The sequence below is a fragment of the Sinocyclocheilus rhinocerous genome, unplaced genomic scaffold (assembly GCF_001515625.1).
Source record: "Sinocyclocheilus rhinocerous isolate Xijiao unplaced genomic scaffold, SAMN03320098_v1.1 scaffold953, whole genome shotgun sequence".
In the NCBI taxonomy this organism is placed as follows: domain Eukaryota; kingdom Metazoa; phylum Chordata; class Actinopteri; order Cypriniformes; family Cyprinidae; genus Sinocyclocheilus; species Sinocyclocheilus rhinocerous.
Genome location: NW_015643169.1, coordinates 536,296 through 554,355, shown reverse-complemented (window position 1 = coordinate 554,355; position 18,060 = coordinate 536,296). Strand labels below are relative to the sequence as shown.

At 35.6% G+C, this 18,060-nt stretch overlaps 1 protein-coding gene and 1 long non-coding RNA gene across 3 annotated transcripts; one reads left to right on the top strand and one right to left on the bottom strand.

The window, feature by feature from the left end:
• Positions 1-5,457: 5,457 nt before the first annotated feature.
• On the bottom strand, positions 5,458-10,271 carry LOC107756996 (uncharacterized). Its single transcript, XR_001641884.1, has 3 exons — positions 10,187-10,271; positions 9,971-10,028; positions 5,458-5,769 (listed from the first exon to the last, which is right to left on the bottom strand). It is a non-coding gene; the product is annotated as an uncharacterized LOC107756996 (long non-coding RNA).
• A 910-nt stretch (positions 10,272-11,181) lies between these two features.
• On the top strand, positions 11,182-17,791 carry LOC107757021 (G protein-regulated inducer of neurite outgrowth 3-like). Of its 2 annotated transcripts, none has more exons than XM_016574359.1 (2): positions 11,182-11,267; positions 14,923-17,791. In XM_016574359.1, the coding sequence occupies exon 2, from the start codon at positions 15,022-15,024 to the stop codon at positions 17,053-17,055; it is 2,034 nt and encodes a 677-aa protein (XP_016429845.1). In that variant the 5' UTR covers positions 11,182-11,267; positions 14,923-15,021; the 3' UTR covers positions 17,056-17,791. The 2 variants fall into 2 exon arrangements, with proteins under 2 accessions (XP_016429845.1, XP_016429846.1); XM_016574360.1 differs by lacking the exon at positions 11,182-11,267 and adding an exon at positions 11,303-11,396.
• Positions 17,792-18,060: the final 269 nt, after the last annotated feature.

Below are 18,060 nucleotides of genomic sequence, written 5' to 3'. Positions count from 1 at the left end.
CAGTTAAAATGTCACAATTTGGGTTCCAAATATCCCTTTTAATGATTTTATAATCTTGGTATAGTCATTAACTGACAAACCATGCAAATACAGTTTGATTGGATTGAAATTGCTATCTTAAAGGGACAGTTCACCCCCCCCCCCAAAAATAAAAAAATTCTGTCATAATTTACTAATTTACTTTTTTATTTTGAAAAATGCCCGTGCATGGACAAAAACAATTCTTCAAAACAAAACAACTCTTCAAAAAACATTGTCTTTTGTGTTCCAAAACAGGTTTGGAATATGGAAGCCCATTTCTACCATGGAATAAAAAAAAATAAAAAAAAAGGTAATTGTGACTTTTTAACTCTGACCTTTTTCCTTACAATTCTGAGAATTTCTCAAGAATTTTGCAGGATATAAATTTCAAGATGTACAGTAAACTTGCAATTCTGAGAAAAAAGTCAGAATCTCGATACATTAACTGAAAATAAATAAATAAATAAAAAACAGAATTGCGAGATGCAAACTCAGAGTTAAGAGAAAACAGTCCAAATCGCAAGTTTTGAATTGCAATTCTGAGGTTACAATTCAAAGTATAAGTATAATATAAACTTTTCAGGCCATGTCTGAAAATGATTGTGGCACTTGGGTCATTCCAGTGTGGAAAAATTACGGTCATCCAGATGACTGTCGCCTGTTAATGTCATTAATGAGCAGGGTTAATTAGCACCTATGTATCAGTATAAACATCAGTCAACTGAGCAATTACCAGCTTTGTTGTTAATGAAAGAGTCATGTTGGGACACAATCAGCACACCTACTCACGCTGACATATCCAAATCCCAGAAGAATCCACAACGTGAAGATGAGACAAGAAACAGAAGTTTAATTATATCCACCTGAAGTGGGTTTTTACTCTATCCAGAGGATTCATTGAATGTAAAAAGCAATTACATTTTATCCAGCATGCTGGACTTTTTGTAACAGAGATACTAAAAATATAGGAAAAACACATTAGACCAACTATTTCCCAAACAACATATTTTTCATATTCTTCAGTGTTGCTGATTTGTTAAGGCTCTGTATGTTCCCAGCATGCAGTGCAGCATGAATAAATGATATGTTACTGTTTTAAATTGCTGTTACTTAAATTGCTCTTACTGTTTGATATCGAGCAATTGTTTCATTTGTGTTCTACATGTGTCTATATAAAACTACTGAACATAATATATTTGATTGCAAAATGTTTTTCTTTTTCAGAGGCTCACTTCATATTTTAAGCTAAATAAAACATACAAAAAAAAAACCACAAGAATAAAATGCTAATTGGTCATTTTTGGAAAAAAAAAAGTAAATGTATTGTGCTGCCTTGATTTTTTTTTTTACTTCTCAATTATTTTTTTACAAAGAAAACTGTGAAAGCAACACAAACAGCTTGGTGTCTTATGCACTAACGTCACCACCAAGCCACGAGGAAGTGTCCTCTTGCCATTAATGGGACACAATAATGAAAAAAGCACTTAATCAGGGTTATTCAGTGCTTTTGATGAGGTCATTAAAATGTGTTATTTAAAGCCAAGCCGTTAACAATCACCAATCAACAATCAGCCGGTTAACACATGATAACAAGACTTGTGGATTCACACCTGTGAAAGAAGACGATGAACAAAAGAACCAGACACGGACAAGTGAAGGAAAAGACCAAACATTTGTCTGCTGGCCAAAACATATTAACAAAATTGAGAGGACGTGTCATAGGTTCAGATGAAACATTGTGTTATTCAAATACATGAAGAAAGCTGCATTTGTACTAGCTAGAGGAAAAAAATTAGGAAATAATAAGTTTAAATATTAGAATAAAAAAAATTTAAGTTTAGATTTATTAATGTTTAGATGTTCAAAAAAAAAAATGTAAAAATTATTTAATTCACTTTCACAGTAATGTAACAGTTAAAGTGTCTCAAGTTTTAATATAAAGACAAAAAATTGTATGGCAAAAAATGTATTACTGGTAGCATTAGTAAGACGAGAATCAACATTACGATTACAATTAACATTAAGAAACTATTTTACTCACATGAAAATAATTTAGTTAAAATGTTTACAAAAATGTTCAATATCTATGCAAAAATACATGAAAATAAAGTGTCTGGCTTTTTAAAATACATGTATGTAAAAATAAACGTTTTAAGCGACAACAGGGGAAGAAAACGAGTAAAAGAAAAAAATGTTAAGCAAAAATTAGTCAAGTCACCACAACACTCAAGTAGGAATTTGTGTCCACCTGAAATGTGTTGTTAATTCTCTTAAAGAGACCGACAGAGAGCTACAATTATCCACCCCCGCTCCCTGCTAATAGTCCCAACACAGATAACTAATTAGCTACATTACAGTCATTTCCATTTTAATGCTTTGTTTGCTGCCATTGTTTAAGAACACAATGGGAAGAATTGCAAATGGGAGAGAACTGGTGAGACTCAGCTAATGAAACTGGCCATACACTGCCCTACCCTCGGGACAAAGACAGAGAGAGAGAGAGAGAGAGAGAGAGAGAGAGGGCTCTGACTTATAAATGGGACCATTGATAGTCATTTAATTGGCAGATATATGACAGTTAATGAACTAGGTCTCAGAAGCGAGGACACACTGACGTCTTCATGATTTCAGAATAAAATTGCTTGATTGAAGTTTGATAATGTAATAAGCCATCAGAAGGTTCTGCTCCTCATTTCTGTCCCAAACTCAAATTCAAATCAAATTCCACCTCCAGTATCTTTTTCTTCCTCAGCACCTTTCTATAATCTTTAAAGTGTTCTTTTAGTATTAACAATATGTTTACATGAATTCATTCAGCAGATACTTTTGTTCAAAGTGACTAACAAGCAATTTGTCACGTGAAATAATGTAAAGGTAAACACGATGTTTAAACTGCAGATGACACCTGGCTGGAACATGATATGCTACATATGTCACACATATTCATGCCTTGTAAATGTGAATCTCAGGAAAGCTGTCAAGAACATGTCTGGGTCATATTTCACCAAATATTCAGAAGAAGGAAGAAAACAACACTCAAAAATCTAGATAGATAGATAGATAGATAGATAGATAGGTAGATAGATAGATAGATAGATAGATAGATAGATAGATAGATAAAAGTTCCGTTTATACATCATGACATTTGTTGTACTTTTTTACTGTCTCTAATCAAACAATTAATTAAATCATTGTATTATAGCAATTTTTTTTTACTGTATTATTGTAATGAATGAGAGTTGAATTAAAAAAATTATTTAAACTGTAATGCATTTATACATCATGGCATTTGTTGTACTTTCTTTAATTAAACACTTAATGCAATCATTGTATTATAGTATTTTTTACTGTATTATTGTAATGATTGGAATTAGAATAAATAACAAACAAATAAATACATAAAATATTATTTAATTTGTTTTTATACATCATAAATGTTTTTATACTGTACTATCTTACTGTCCTTAAACAATTAATTCAATTATTATACTACAGTATTTTTTGTACTACAGTATTATTGTAATGAAACTAATGAGAATCGCCATCGAAAATGATAAGAATTACAATAACTAAATAAGTAAATAAGTTAATAAATAAAAGTAAAGTGTCCAGATGCATTGTGTTAATTAAAAAGTTACATTTTCAAAAGAAGATAATGTGAATTGGGAAGAAAATGGATTTAACTGTCATGAAAAGGAAATGGCAAAATAAATAAATAAATAAAATAAAAATCTATCTATCTATCTATCTATCCATCTATCCATCTATTCATCTATCTATCTATCTATCGTCTGTCTGTCTGTCTGTCTGTCTGTCTGTCTATCTATCTATCTATCTATCTATCTATCTATCTATCTATCTATCTATCTGTCTGTCTGTCTGTCTGTCTATCTATATAGGGGTGAAATATGATCTGGACTTGGTTATTTTAGATTCACCTATAAATACATGAAGCACATTGTTTTGTTTTTATATAATTTACACTTACTGTTCAGAACATATGTATGGTCGGAGAATGTTGTTGTTATCTGAGGTTTTCTCTGGTTGAAGTCATGAGGTTTTCAGTGTGAGGTAAAGTCAGAAATCAGGTATGTGAGGAATGCTGGTGACGGCACTAATCTCTAATCCCCCTCTGAGTGCAGACACCGGAGGACCTGGGTCACTTACTCTGACTGCCATATATGTGTGTGTGTGTGTGTGTGTGACTGTGAAAGAGAGAGAGAGAGAGAGATGAAGGATGTGAAAGAGCAAAGTGAACAGAACTTGCCTCGGCTAACCTGCTTCCTGTACCTCTCGCTTCTGCTGACCAATCAGCTTTGAGCTCACCTTTATGCTAGTTTACTGACCTACACTCACTTTTCTCAGTTCCCACACACAGTGTGTCATATATAAAAATTTTATGTTAATGAAAACAAGGCTGTGCAAATAGACGTATGATGTTCAATGGAACATTGTGCAATATCTAAAATTCTCTAAAAGCTTTTTTCTCATGTGCATGTTAAAGTAAGTACGGCATCTATTCTGACTGGGTCTATTGCATCCGTAAAAATGAAGCTGAGGTAACCCAGTTTACCACAGCGCTGGTCAGCGGGGGATTTCAACCGCCAGCACACTAACAAGAGCCCTTTAATTTCTTGTGTTGGAAGATTTGGCTTTGAGTTTTGACATGGCTTGTGGTCCCCTAAAGACTTTGAGGATTACGAGGGCCACCCAAGAGGACCGAGGGCCGGGAGACGAGCGGAATACATGAATTAGCAAAAACCACCCTGGAAAAATCTAAGATACAGATGGAGGCCGAGAATACGCCACCTAATGAGAGGTCAAAGGTCAAACAAAACATGTAGCATATGACTGCAAGAGATTGGCTCAATTAGTCTCGCTCTTTTTCAGCCTGTTTTAAACTCTAACACAAAACAGTACAGTTTTGCTTTAAAATATGAGCTATAGCATATGAATCAACCAATCTGTGCAAATGCATATCAGTCTCACAATTATGAATGAGAGTTTTGTTGCTCAAGAGTGAAATCACATCATTAGCATTAGCTGACAGCTTCTGCCCCCTATTGGTCCCAAAATATATAGTATTTGAAACTTAAATTTGAATGTCATTGCTTTAGATTATAAAATAGCACAAGAAAGTGGCACTAATTTTAAAGAAAGATACATCAAGCACACTTTTGAAGTAAAAGATGCCATGAAAATACGTTTGTTTTACTCTAAGAAAAGTCTACAAGTCTGAAAAAAATGTCCCAATGAGATCCACCTGAGAACGAATCACTTATTCAATGTGGAAAAAGTACTTACTTCAGCAGAAAAAATTTCAACAAAAAACGTGTAAACAAATTCAAAGTAATCAATGTTTATTATATATGTACGAGTAATAATTCTAAATTCTAGTATGAAAAAATCAACATGTCCATCTTGTGGCACATGTGCTGTGTATGATTGCTTACAGGCTGATTCAAGCTCATCATCAGAGTGTCTGTGGTTCAGTGGGCTGATGGCCTTTATTCCCACCAATCGAATTACATCCATAAATCCATTCCTGTTATTGAGGCTCCACTCCGCAAAATCCAATACAGCCACTTCACTCTCATCTCCATCCCTCTCGTCCTCTTTGGGTGCTGATGAATATAAACAGCTTAGATTGGAGGAGAGCAAGTGTTAGCTGTGGTTTTAGTGTTTAGTGCTCTGAGAGGTTTAAACAGTAAGTTGCATTGGCTTGAAGAGGAGGAGATGGATCACTCACTGAAAAATGAATGGGGAAAATCACAGCACTAAATATGGAGGCTGTAAAAAAGGAAGAGTCTTCAGTCAGATTCTCTTAGTTCAAAGAGTTAATTGCCATTTTTGATACAGGGGCATTGTTTGATTTTTATCATATATATCCCGATTTGCCTGTTTTTTGTTTTTTTTAATGGAGTCAGTAAGATTTTTTTTTTTGAAAGAAATTAATTATTTTATTTAGCAAGGGTGCATTAAATTAAATAAAGTCAAACAAATGCTGTTCTTCTGAACTTTCTATTGATAAAAAAAATCTATCACAGTTTCCACAAAAATATTAAGCAGAGAAATTGTTTTCAACATTGATAATAATCAGAAATGTTTCTTTAGCAGCAAATGAGCATATTAGAATGATTTCTGAAGGATCATGTGACACTGAAAACTGGAGTAATGATGCTGAAAATTCAGCTTTGCATCACAGGAATAAATTACAATTGAAAATATATTCTAATAGAAAACAGTTATATTATTTCACAATACTACTGTTTTTACTGCATTTTTGATCAAATAAATCCAGCCTTGGTGAGCATAAGAGACATAATTCAAAAACATTTAAAAAATCTTACTGACCCCAAAACTTATTTTATAAATTCTGTATGTATAAACTATTCATATAATTGTATATTTATACATTTAAAAAGTTCTAAGCCTTGAACTAAGTTGAACCCAAGATTAATCACAACATTAAAATCTTCGAATTAAAGCAAAACACATGAAAATTTGAAAAAAGACAAAGGTAAATGATACTTAAATTAAGAACACACTACTCTTCCCATGAAGCTATGTGAATGGCATAAATAAATCAAATTATGAATTACATGAATGAAAAACGAACAACTGACTTACAGTCATCGTTATATTAAAAAAAAAAATGGTATGGTATGGTCTTATGTCTCTTCATGAAAGTGGACAGCCATTGCCAAGCTCTTTAAATGTGATTTATGCTTTAAGGATAGTAGCTTTTTTCCAACATTACTGAAGAATTTGGCTACTATTTTTAACTTGTTTTGGCCAGGTATAATATGTTTATGAATTTAGGCATGTTATTAAATTAATAAAAGTAAACATATCAAGCATTTGTTTACAGAGAGCTTATGACTTACTAGATAAGTCTATTTTAACAAATTACAAATGTTAATGGCACACTAAGCTCCTAAAGTGAATCTTACATCGCAAATGCAAAGAAAACCTCACAAACTGCTGATGCAACCCAACCCAGGTTTGGTTCCGCGGCAAGCAGTGCATCTAATTAAAAAGTGTTAACGGTTAAAGTCCTGAGCAGAAATGCAATCTAAGCTAGCTGTGGACCCGGAGGGGTGGAGCCGGAGTTAATCCGAGGCCCTGGGCCCCTCTCTCTCGCAGATCCTTGGCCTCAAGATGTGTATTGATCCTTGGGGTGAGATACAGAGAGAGGTTTGGGTCAGACCATCCCCATAAAGCCAGAGGGCCACACACACCTGTGAGCGAGTGTGTGTGTATGTGTGTGTGCAGCAGCGCTAAGCTTAGATTAAGCTAAAGTTACCCGTCTTTCTCCCCTCTTGCCATGTCATTCAAACCCTTGATAGTTCTGCGGCCACACGGCACAAACAAAGCCCCTTTCTGGGCCGTCCTCAGCAGCGCCATCAGCTCTCAAACATCAAACATAGGGGATTATGGGATTGCGAGAAGTCCCGAGGGCGGAAAAAAAGACAAAATTGAGTTTTCCGAGGGAACCCCTTGGCCCGAGCGTCTTCTCTCAGGAGATTACTCTACAATTTGTTTCCTTTTATTCCGCCATTTTGTCGGACCTTAACTGCGCTAGCGTGGCCGTACTGTAATCCCTGTGCTATGACAGATTACACACGGTTTTGTCAACATGTCTAATAGCTGACTGTGAGGGAATTGCGAGGTCTTAAAGCACTTAACTCCTTAAGAAGGTTCACCCACACCTGATGCATGAGCACAATCACACGGCCAGATCCATGACGTGAATCACTGCATTGTGATTCACTGCTAATGAATCAGCAGAGAGTCATATGCAGGCCCAGATGAAATCTTTTTGGGCATTTTCTGTGCTTTTTTAGGGGGTAAAGTTAAAGTTAAGTTAAACATGGTAAAATGTGGTGAATGGAGGAAATCTTTTTCAGAATTCTTCCTGCTTTCTGTAAAGTTCTGCACAAGCATAATTCATATGGGTCTTGTCATATGCAAATACTATTCATTTATGCATCATGGAATGCAATCATTGCATGTTTGTCCTTGAGACAGTCTAACCTCTGTGTGAAAGTAGTTTCCGAGAAGAACATGAGATGTGACATTCACTTAATTGTCCTTGTTGTCAAATAAAGAGGAGACCAGTGACAGAGCTGTTGGAAGGACAATCATTCTGGCAGACTGTTATCAAAATTGTACATAAAACCGACATTAACTGAAATAAATCATATCCATTCAAAGTTCTAGCATATCACAGTCTACTATAACAAAAGAGTGTATGTTATTATTTACTGACTTTCATGCAACGGTGGGATGACCTTAGTTTGAATAAAGTCAGAGCGGATTAAGAGGAGGATGTGGGGTGGGGGTGTCTCCATGGCAACAGCAGGTCCAGTCTGGGAGGAAGGTTCAAAGAGTAACAGATGCTGTCTTTGTGGGACATGCGTGGAGGGTGGAGACCTTCTCCACTTTAGGGGCCAATGATCATATGTCTACTCGAAGAAAGTGTAACGTAACGTTTCCTCAGAAAGCCAGAGAAAACTGGGTCCCTAAGCATCATTTTGAGAGCTCAAATATGATAAATAAACATAAACTAACCATTGTATTCATTCTATAGCAGGTTTCCTCATTTCAAAATATTCTTATCCTCACATCACTAAAACACTAGTCATTGTGGACTCAAACACGTGAGTGCTAAGACCAAAAACCATGTTTGATCAGAACTAGCGGACATAGGTTTATTTTTGGCTAATAGGGAGTCCAATGGTATATATATCTAAACACACAGACATTATGATGCAGCACAATATCCTATATACACAATATACACTGGTTGCATGATGTAGCCTATTGGAATGCAGTTATATGCCCCTAAAATTTGTTTAGTTTAGTTAAAGTTATACTTTATTGTTCAGCCTTGGCTGAAAATTGGTCTTTAGTCTCTCTTTACATACAACAATAACAATACAAAACATTCACATAACACATCAAATTTAATACATTCACCCCTCCTAAAACACTGCAGTCCTACTCTTTATTCAAAAGACTTATTGCATATGGCACAAAGGTTTGTTTATATATTGCTTTAGTTGCATTCAGTGTCCTATAACGATGTCCAGATGGTAACAACTCAAAGGCATAAAAATTCATCATAAAATTAAAGATTTGAGGGCAAAAAAATCCATATGGGTTGTTGTCTTATATTTATATGATATGATATAGTTTAGCAATATCACACGAGGAAGAGTGCTGTTTTTTCCCAAATTTCTGCATGATTGCAAATATGATATTGATATCAATTTCGCAAAACGAAATAACGTCTCTGAGAACCTCAGTGGTGTTTCCTTACTGAATTAATCGGGTTTTAATGAATCGAGTGAGCCAATGATTCAATGACCCATTCATAAAGACTTGCAAGCAAGCCACTTGTGTCATTCTTGAATGAATCAGCCGTTTGAAGGAATCAGTTGAATGAACAACCGAATGACTCATTCATTAGTAATGATAACTTTCAACAAAATTACAGTTTTTGATGATTTAAATGCTATATTGCTGAGCAGAGGCATATCTTAGTGTTTTAAAATCTTTTAATGGTAGCGTATATGATACAGAAAAAGAAAATATATATTAAAAATTATGAAAATATTTTAGTTGTGTGAGGCATTGGAGACAAATCCAAAATCTCTTTCATTTTTAGAGTGTAAATAAAACACTACTATTATTTCAGAATAGAATAGAATTGTGGGAAATAGTTTACTGTGTTTACAAAATCCTGACTGGACTAAATCAGAACTGTCTGATAATAGTGACGCCTAGCGGTGAAAATGCGATATGACGTTAGTTGAGAGGGTTACGCCATCAAAGGACAATTTTAAGCAACATAAACCGAAATAACACAAACAGGATGAAGCTGTTTCTACCTAATTTGCCATTAATGCAGGTGGATTTTGTAGGAGTCTAGAGTTATCCATACCTCAGTACAAACAGTGAGAGTGGAGTCCTGCAGGTCACAAAAGATCTTCCTCACAGGTCTGAGGAAAAAATCTATTATTGCTTATTTTATTTATTAACGAACTAATAAGTGTTAACTGTTTCAGTAGATGATTTTATCATAAGCCGATGGCTTTACTTTGCATGATGGACTCATGCAAATTACATTTACTTTACAACTTTTTATATCACAACTTACCGTCCGTTCATAAAGTTTATGAAATCCAAAAGAGTGGTGAACGTTTCACACATGGGAACATCTATGTAACCGCAGTAAATGCTTTACTAAGAGCTGTTGGACCTGTAAATACAAACAGGTGGGGAAAATAGGCCTCAATGTTTATAAATGATTTGATAACAGTGACGCCTGCTGGTGAACCTGTGTTAATGGACTAAGTGCAAATGAGAAAAAATTTTTATATATATATATTATAAGAAAATATGCTCTTGTCAAGCTAAGGACACGTTATTCATTTTAACTTGTTTATTTGCACAATAAAAATTTAAGTTAGACATAGCTAGGTAAGTGAAGTTTGTTAGTTTACTTAGGAAGTTAGTTTACTTGAGAATGACAGTTGAAGTTAATTTATGAACTAATTTTATTTTTAATTAATTTCTGAACTGACTTATGTTTGTACTGTTGTTTTTCGTCATCAAAATTATGTCACAAAGGACTTTACACAAAAATGATTAAGCCTACCAATTACAACTATATTCCCAAACATGTGTGTTGTCTGAAATTGTTTGTTGATTAACAGAACAAAGAAGAAACACCTGAAATATTACCTAATTAATTTTTAAATGATTTAAAATTCATTTTAAACCAACCTAAAGTAATGCAATTGTCATTTTAAATGAAATATAATTGTATTGTATTTTATTATTGTATTTTTACTTAATTGTGATGCTGTGGAAAGAAAATAACTCAATATGATTTCTATTTTTAAGGGGGAAAAAACAGCGACCTTTTTATGCAGTTTATTAATTTGATGGAAGGAGATGAAGAGATCCACGTATCTTTCTTATGTTACTGGAGTTTCTTAAGGAGCAAGGGCGTCACCTAGCGGTGCTAGAGAGAAGCGCACGCCTCCTGCTGCCACCCGCCACAGGAAGATTGAGCTTGAGATTCGGATGCGCTTGGAAGGCGTGGTTTTATCTCACTGACACACCTAACATTCTTTCATTGATAATCCGTCGAGCGCGCCAGCTAGTGCACGAGCAGCGCGTCAATAGAGCACTAATCAAACGAAAATGATATAAAACGGACGCACACGTACCAGGTAGGATTTTTATGCCCGTGCATTCTTATCTGCAGCTCCTACAGGGAGACATTACAGTGGGGAATTTGCCAACAAGGTCAAGTTATGGGATTTCTATAGGAGTCAAGGCAAGGAATTGTGTATAAATGGGTGGGTTCAGCATTTTTTTGAAAAAAATTAAAAACATTTTTTTTTTCTTATGTAAAGCTTTTAATGGTTGTCTTAAGACAATGGTAAGCATAATTGACAAATGCTCACATTTAAGATATTTAAACCAATTCATATGGGTTTAATTAATTTATCATACTAATGCATGGTGCTAATTAGATTTTGTCTGGCTTTTTGTCCTACTACATGTATGTGTGTGTGTATGCATTTAAAAATACATTTTGCCCTATATATTTCAATCCAAGGAAATACATGCACATATGTCACATCTGAAGAAAAAAAATATTTGTTGCCTATAACACATGTGAACATATAACGCTGTTTGCAACATATATTTAGAGTATATTTAATCTCTTTTTGTCTTACTATATGTATGTGTGTGTGTGTGTGTGTGTGTGTGTGTGTGTGTAGGTCAGGCTTTGCCTATATTATGGGGGACCAAATGCACCCACAAATATTGAAAAACCTGAAATCAGCTATTCTGTGGCCAGTGATACTAGATAATGTTTTAAATTGTACATTAAAATGTAGAATGCAAAATGTTTGAAATTGAAATCGATTGAAAATCATTTAAAGGTAGGGAATTGAATATCATTAGGTCACTGTGTGTGTGTGTGTGTGCTCTCCTAACCCAATTTAAAGATGAGTTTGCTAATGTTTGCAAATGAAACGTGTCTTTGTAAATTACTGCATGCATTGCGATCTGTTGTCATATTTACAGCCCCAATCAATATGCATGACTTCACCCTGTTAAAATGGATTATTTTAGGGTCATTTGTGTAGTCTTTTGATAACCAGCTCCATGCAGAAATACTTCTAAAAATGCATTTCACTGCCTGAAGTCTGGATTTATGTATGTTCTTGTGAAATATTTGCTGGATAGAGAAATTAACATTTAATATGAGACAGTGATGCCAGAACTTAATATTTGATCGTGTGTTCCCCACCCCCATCCTCCTGCAGATGTGAGCGTCCTCCGAACGGCTCTCATCAATGACAGGTCACGATTTGAGACTTGGCATAATTGACTTTCATGCTTTTGTCAGGCAATTAGAGTGAATGTTTCCGCAGTGGCCAGTGAATCGCACTGGCTCAGTGTTTTGTTTTTTATTTATTTTGTGTGAGTGCGTGTGTGTGAGTGTGTAATACGGCTCACAGTTTTACACATGCAGAAAGGAACAAAAAGGAAAGAAATGTAAAATATCATACCCACCATACCATAATTATACAAACTCCCCCGAAAGCACTTTCTGCAGCAGACAGAACTGCTTTGTTATGCATTATAGTATAGGCATGGTAAAATATTAGTATATGCATGGTAAAACGTAATGGTTTTGTCAGTGGCTAATGTATATACACTGTAAAAAATTATTTTGCATTGTTAAATAAAAAGATTATTGGAGTATGTTTTACAAGAAAATACTATTTCAGTTCTACACTGAAAGAAATTGGTAATGAAACAACTTTCACAGAAATTGTGTCAGAAACGACAAGTAACATACTGAATCAAACGTGAAATTTTGAAGTAGAAAGACAGAAATAGTAGTTTCTGTAAAACATAAAACAGTAATCTTTAATTACAACTTCAAAAAAGCATTTTTTTACAGTTTTCAAAATTTCATGTCTTACTGTTTGTTTGTGTTTATTTATGAAATTTACTAGAAATTTCTAAGTGAAAATTGTTTTGAATAATTCATACACCATTTATTTATTGATTGAGTGTAACAGGAGCAGGGTGTCCAGTGTTCAATATATTTGCCATTTGCCAATATGTGACCCTGGACCACAAAACCAGTCATAAGGGTAAATTTTTCAAAATTTAGATTTATATATCATCTGAAACTGAATAAATAAGCTTTCCATTGATGTGCGGTTTGTTAGGATAGGACAATATTTGGCCGAGATACAACTATTTGAAAATCTGGAATCTGAGGGAGCAAAAAAATCCAAATTGTTTTTTTAACCTTAAACCGCATAAACACATTTCATTACACCAAATACACAAAATAATGTTCTTTTTAGCAGCATCATATGACCCCTTTAATGTCCTAATGATTTTTGGCATAAAAGAAAAATCAATAATTTTGACCCATACAATGTATTTTTGGCTATTGCTACAAATATACCCCAGCGACTTAAGACTGGTTTTGTGCTCCAGGGTAACATAGCTGTTGCTTTATGATGCTTGATGATAGTTCTGCATGCTCTAAAACCCTAAATGTATTTGTATTGTGTGCTTTTGGCTCGTATTGAAGTCTATGGCTTCAATGGTGAAACTAGCTTTGCTCAGTGTTGCTGAGGCTGATCTTTACCGTGAATCAGCTGTGGTTTGGGTCTGACTGTCAGATTTCCATTTTTGAGGCTCCTCGGGGCTATTTGAGTCACTAAGGTCAAACACTGAATAATTGCTCACCAGCTCTTCAGAATAGAGAATGATACAGAATATGGTGGGATGAATTCAAATACTGACTTAGTGCCATTATATACTAGTGAAATGATCATAAAATATATTGCCAAGTATCACAGTATATTGCTTTGATAGTGTAATTGCTTTATTGCTTGAATAAAATAAACTTTAAAATCTGATAATAGCCTTCATGTCTTAGTATATTGAGAAAATGTGTTGATATTATCAGTTATGCTGACTGCAGTGTGTTTCTGTTATGTTTGAAGTTATTATGCCAACAAACTACGTATAGGACCCACAGTTCCTTTGCTAATGAATAGGAGTATGGAGCATCATATACAAATGAAAATCACGGGGAAATTTTTAATATTTTCAATATATTGAATGTTAAATTAATTCAGCAGACTAGATGCTAAATCAGTCCTCCTGAATATTTAATAATATTCACTGTATATATGTCATAAAACTGTTTTATATTATAATGTACAAAGAAAATGTATTTTTACTCATTTCATTTACAGTTAATTAAATTACATTTAATTTATTAGGATAAACTATGTAAAATACAATTAAATCTGAAGTTATATTAAAATATTTTAGAATTTAATGTTTTTGTGCCATGTTGTCTGTATATTTGTGTTGGTAGTTTTTTTTACATTATATGTGCATGTGACAGACACAAAATTAAGCATTTTTCTAAATAATTTATAAGCCTGTGTTGTACAGAGTAATTGATGTCACAAAAACTGTTTCTCTATTGATGTAATGCTTGACTGAACAAGTAAAGGATGACACTGCTACGAGTAATGGCTTATGATGGATTAGTTGTACTTTTTGTTTCATTTTAGTGGGACTTCCTATTGAGCTGTTCCATACAGTTATAAATAACCTCTAACGTTTACACTGAATCACTGGAACACTTTACTATTTTTCTTTCTTATTATATTTTGTTTCAGTTTCTTGTGTTCCCTCATAACTGTGTATATGGTTTGCAGATAAATGACAGATTCTAACACAGTTTATTCATAATGATCATAAGAAGGCAGCAGTAGGTATATCTTCTCTTGTGTATCTAAAACTATTTTTATCTGTCTGCTCTAGGGAAGCCTTGGAGGGGACAATATCAGGCTTTCAGGGGGGAACCAAACTGAGTTTGGGATATATTGACTTTGAATTTTCATCACACAAAAAGGATTCAACATGGAAAATGTACCAAGCCCCAAAAGGACTGTCACTGTCCAGATGATGCCTCAGCTCGCTAGTATAGATGTGCTGGGAGATAAGGAGTTAAATGCTAACTGGGACATTGAGCCAAAGTTAACCTTAAATCAGGATTGCTCCTCTGGCAAAAAAACTAAACCAGATCAGGATAATATGCACCTAACGTCCTCCGTCAAAGATTCCCACACCACTCTTCTTGGAGGGACTGTCCTTGAAGACAAAAACATGTCATCCCATGGCAGTGAAGATCACAGGAAACCGAAGAATAGTAACACAAACATGAAGATGTCAGGTCAGTGTGCCAGGAACGCTGAAGGTACAAGAACTGAACGTGACACAAATTCAAATTTGAAAACTGTCCTTTCAACATCCAGCCCATCATCTACAGCTACATATAACAAGGAGAAAAATGGCAATAGCACAACAAAGACACTTGAAAACGAACAACATGAGCCCAAAACACAGAGCAAAGCATCAGTAGCTGAAGAAACTAGAGCAATCAAAGAGACCCTTCACAATCAAATGCCAAGCCAGGCTCAGGCTTTCCTTCACAAGAATTCATCTCCCAGCACCAACAACACAATCAAAGACATGCCACTTTTATCTGAATCAAAATATGCAGGTTGCACCACCAGCATAACCATCAGCAGTACCCCATCTGAACTGGCATCCACCGCCAATGCTCCTAAAACCAATCACTCTCGAGTTGCAACAACCGAAACATCTCAACCAGCACCTGGGCCAAGTATTAAGACCACACAACCGCACGAGATCCATCATACGCCTTTTAAAGAGGTCAAATGTAGCAATGCTTGCTTGAAGAAGGACTTTAAATTGCCAGGAACCTCTCAAGATACTTCTTCTGGACACCCATTGGAGTCTTCGACTAGCAATGCAAGTCTCTCAATCCACACCGAAGTGATTGATGAAGAGGTCCAAACGCTAGGAGCTTCTCCTGAAGAGCAGAAGCCGGTCCACTGCAGACTCTATCGTGAGGCTTCTACCATGACTTCAGCAGTTCAGTTTGGCAACCAACCCGGCACGCAACGGAATGACGTGGAGGTGCAGGCGGTGCCTACGGTCTGCAGTCAATCTACAGCCACTAGCCCTAGTCTTCTATCTCTACAACCCCATCGGAGATCAGTTGGCCTGCTACCGGAGGAAACTGACAGTATAGCAGAGGTCGTTGAGGTGAAGACCACCTCAGAGATTTATTGCTACACACCATCTGTTGTTTCATCCAGTACAAAGCCTCCGCAGTCTGGCACAGTGATGGTGCATGTAGATGCTGACCTTCAGGAAGAGTCCAAGCTTGGGGCCAAGCCTAAAGAGCCTCTACACAACAGCCCAAAAGGATTTTCACCACTTCAACCGGTTTATCAGATCAATATCGAGACCTGCAGCCAAACCAAACAATCAAACGAGACTACCTGTCAACTTCAGAGCCAAGGTTCACCTGCATCTGGTCCTCATAATGTGGCCTGTGTGCAGGAACCCAATGCAACATCTGATCAGGCCTGCAAGAATCTGCCAGAAAAATCGGCCAAGCCTCCTGCATCTAAATCCGAGCTGCCTAAGGAGGCAGGATCTGCAAAACCTTCAACGGACATCACAACGGCTACTCCTCCAACATCAAGCTCCACACCACAGAGCAAAAAGAGAGACCGGCAACAGCAGGGAGCGTCCAAGCTGGAGCCTGAGAAAGATGATCAAGAGGCCAAGCAGTCGAAGAAGAGCGTGCATGACGTCATGTGGGACGAGCAGGGTATGACGTGGGAGGTATATGGAGCGTCGGTAGATCTCGAGTCGCTGGGTTTTGCCATTCAAAGTCACCTGCAGTGCAAAATCAAAGAGCATGAGAAGAAGATCTTCACCCAGACGACTATCAGAAAATCCTTGTCTTCGCCTCCTGGCAAGAAGAACAAAAGAAGGCAGGTTAACGTCAACTTCAGGTCCATGTTTCAAAATGTTCGCCGACCCAACTGTTGCTCGCGGCAGTCAGTGCTAGAATGAAAGACGTTTGGTTGTCATTGATGTGATCTTCCATGAGACTGTGCAAAGCATGTTGGGAGATTTCTCTCATTTGTTTTTTGAGGAGTTTTGAGTGTTATGTGGAGAACAGTAATCTTAAAGAAAATATTTTTAGAAAAAGTTGAAATTATTTATGGTGATAGTGAAGCTATAATGATGTTTAGAGTGCACTGGCAATAATTATAATTAATATAATAATGGTAATTATAATATGTAGTAATCTGCATGTGTATTAGTTCAGAATGGCAGTCTTCTAACTACCCCAGATTATGCACTGTACTGAAGAGCAGATGTATGCATATAACCTTTTTAACTGACTTTGTTTCGTTGAATATCTTTTTAAACTTTACAAGTAGTAGATATTTGTTTGGCATAATTTCATTTGTTACATACTGTTGATTTATTGTGAATATTTCAACTTTTTAAATTTAGAAACATTAGACAAGAGTTTCCCAATGCTTGTTGCCATACTTGGTGTAAACTGAGCCTGTTTCTGTTCAAAAATCCAACAGTGATGTTACTATGATTTTATATTAAAATGAGAAAAAAGCAGTTACTGTGTTTACAGCAGTCATTGCAGTTCATGAGTGTTGGTTAGCAAGCATTTCACAGCAGTGTCTTATTCCGTCAAAATGAGCATACTGTATATTATATCACTCACATTAATGTGGAAATAATGATGCTAATGAGACACTTAAAGATACATCGGGGATTATTTGGGGGGTTTAAACATCTGTTACATGAGTTACATGTCATGTGTATGTCATTTGCAAATGTTGTATAATAAAAATAAAAAGATCTACATCATTCCAATTTACATCATTTAAGAACTGGCCTTCACATTTGGCTATGCACAGCTTCAAATGTTACAACACAAATAGACTGATAAATATAAAGAAATGCGCAAGCCTCTGTTATTCATACCATCATTAAGACTGCTAATAAATTCCCTCTGGATCTCAGATTTGAACTCGCTGTCACCCTGCT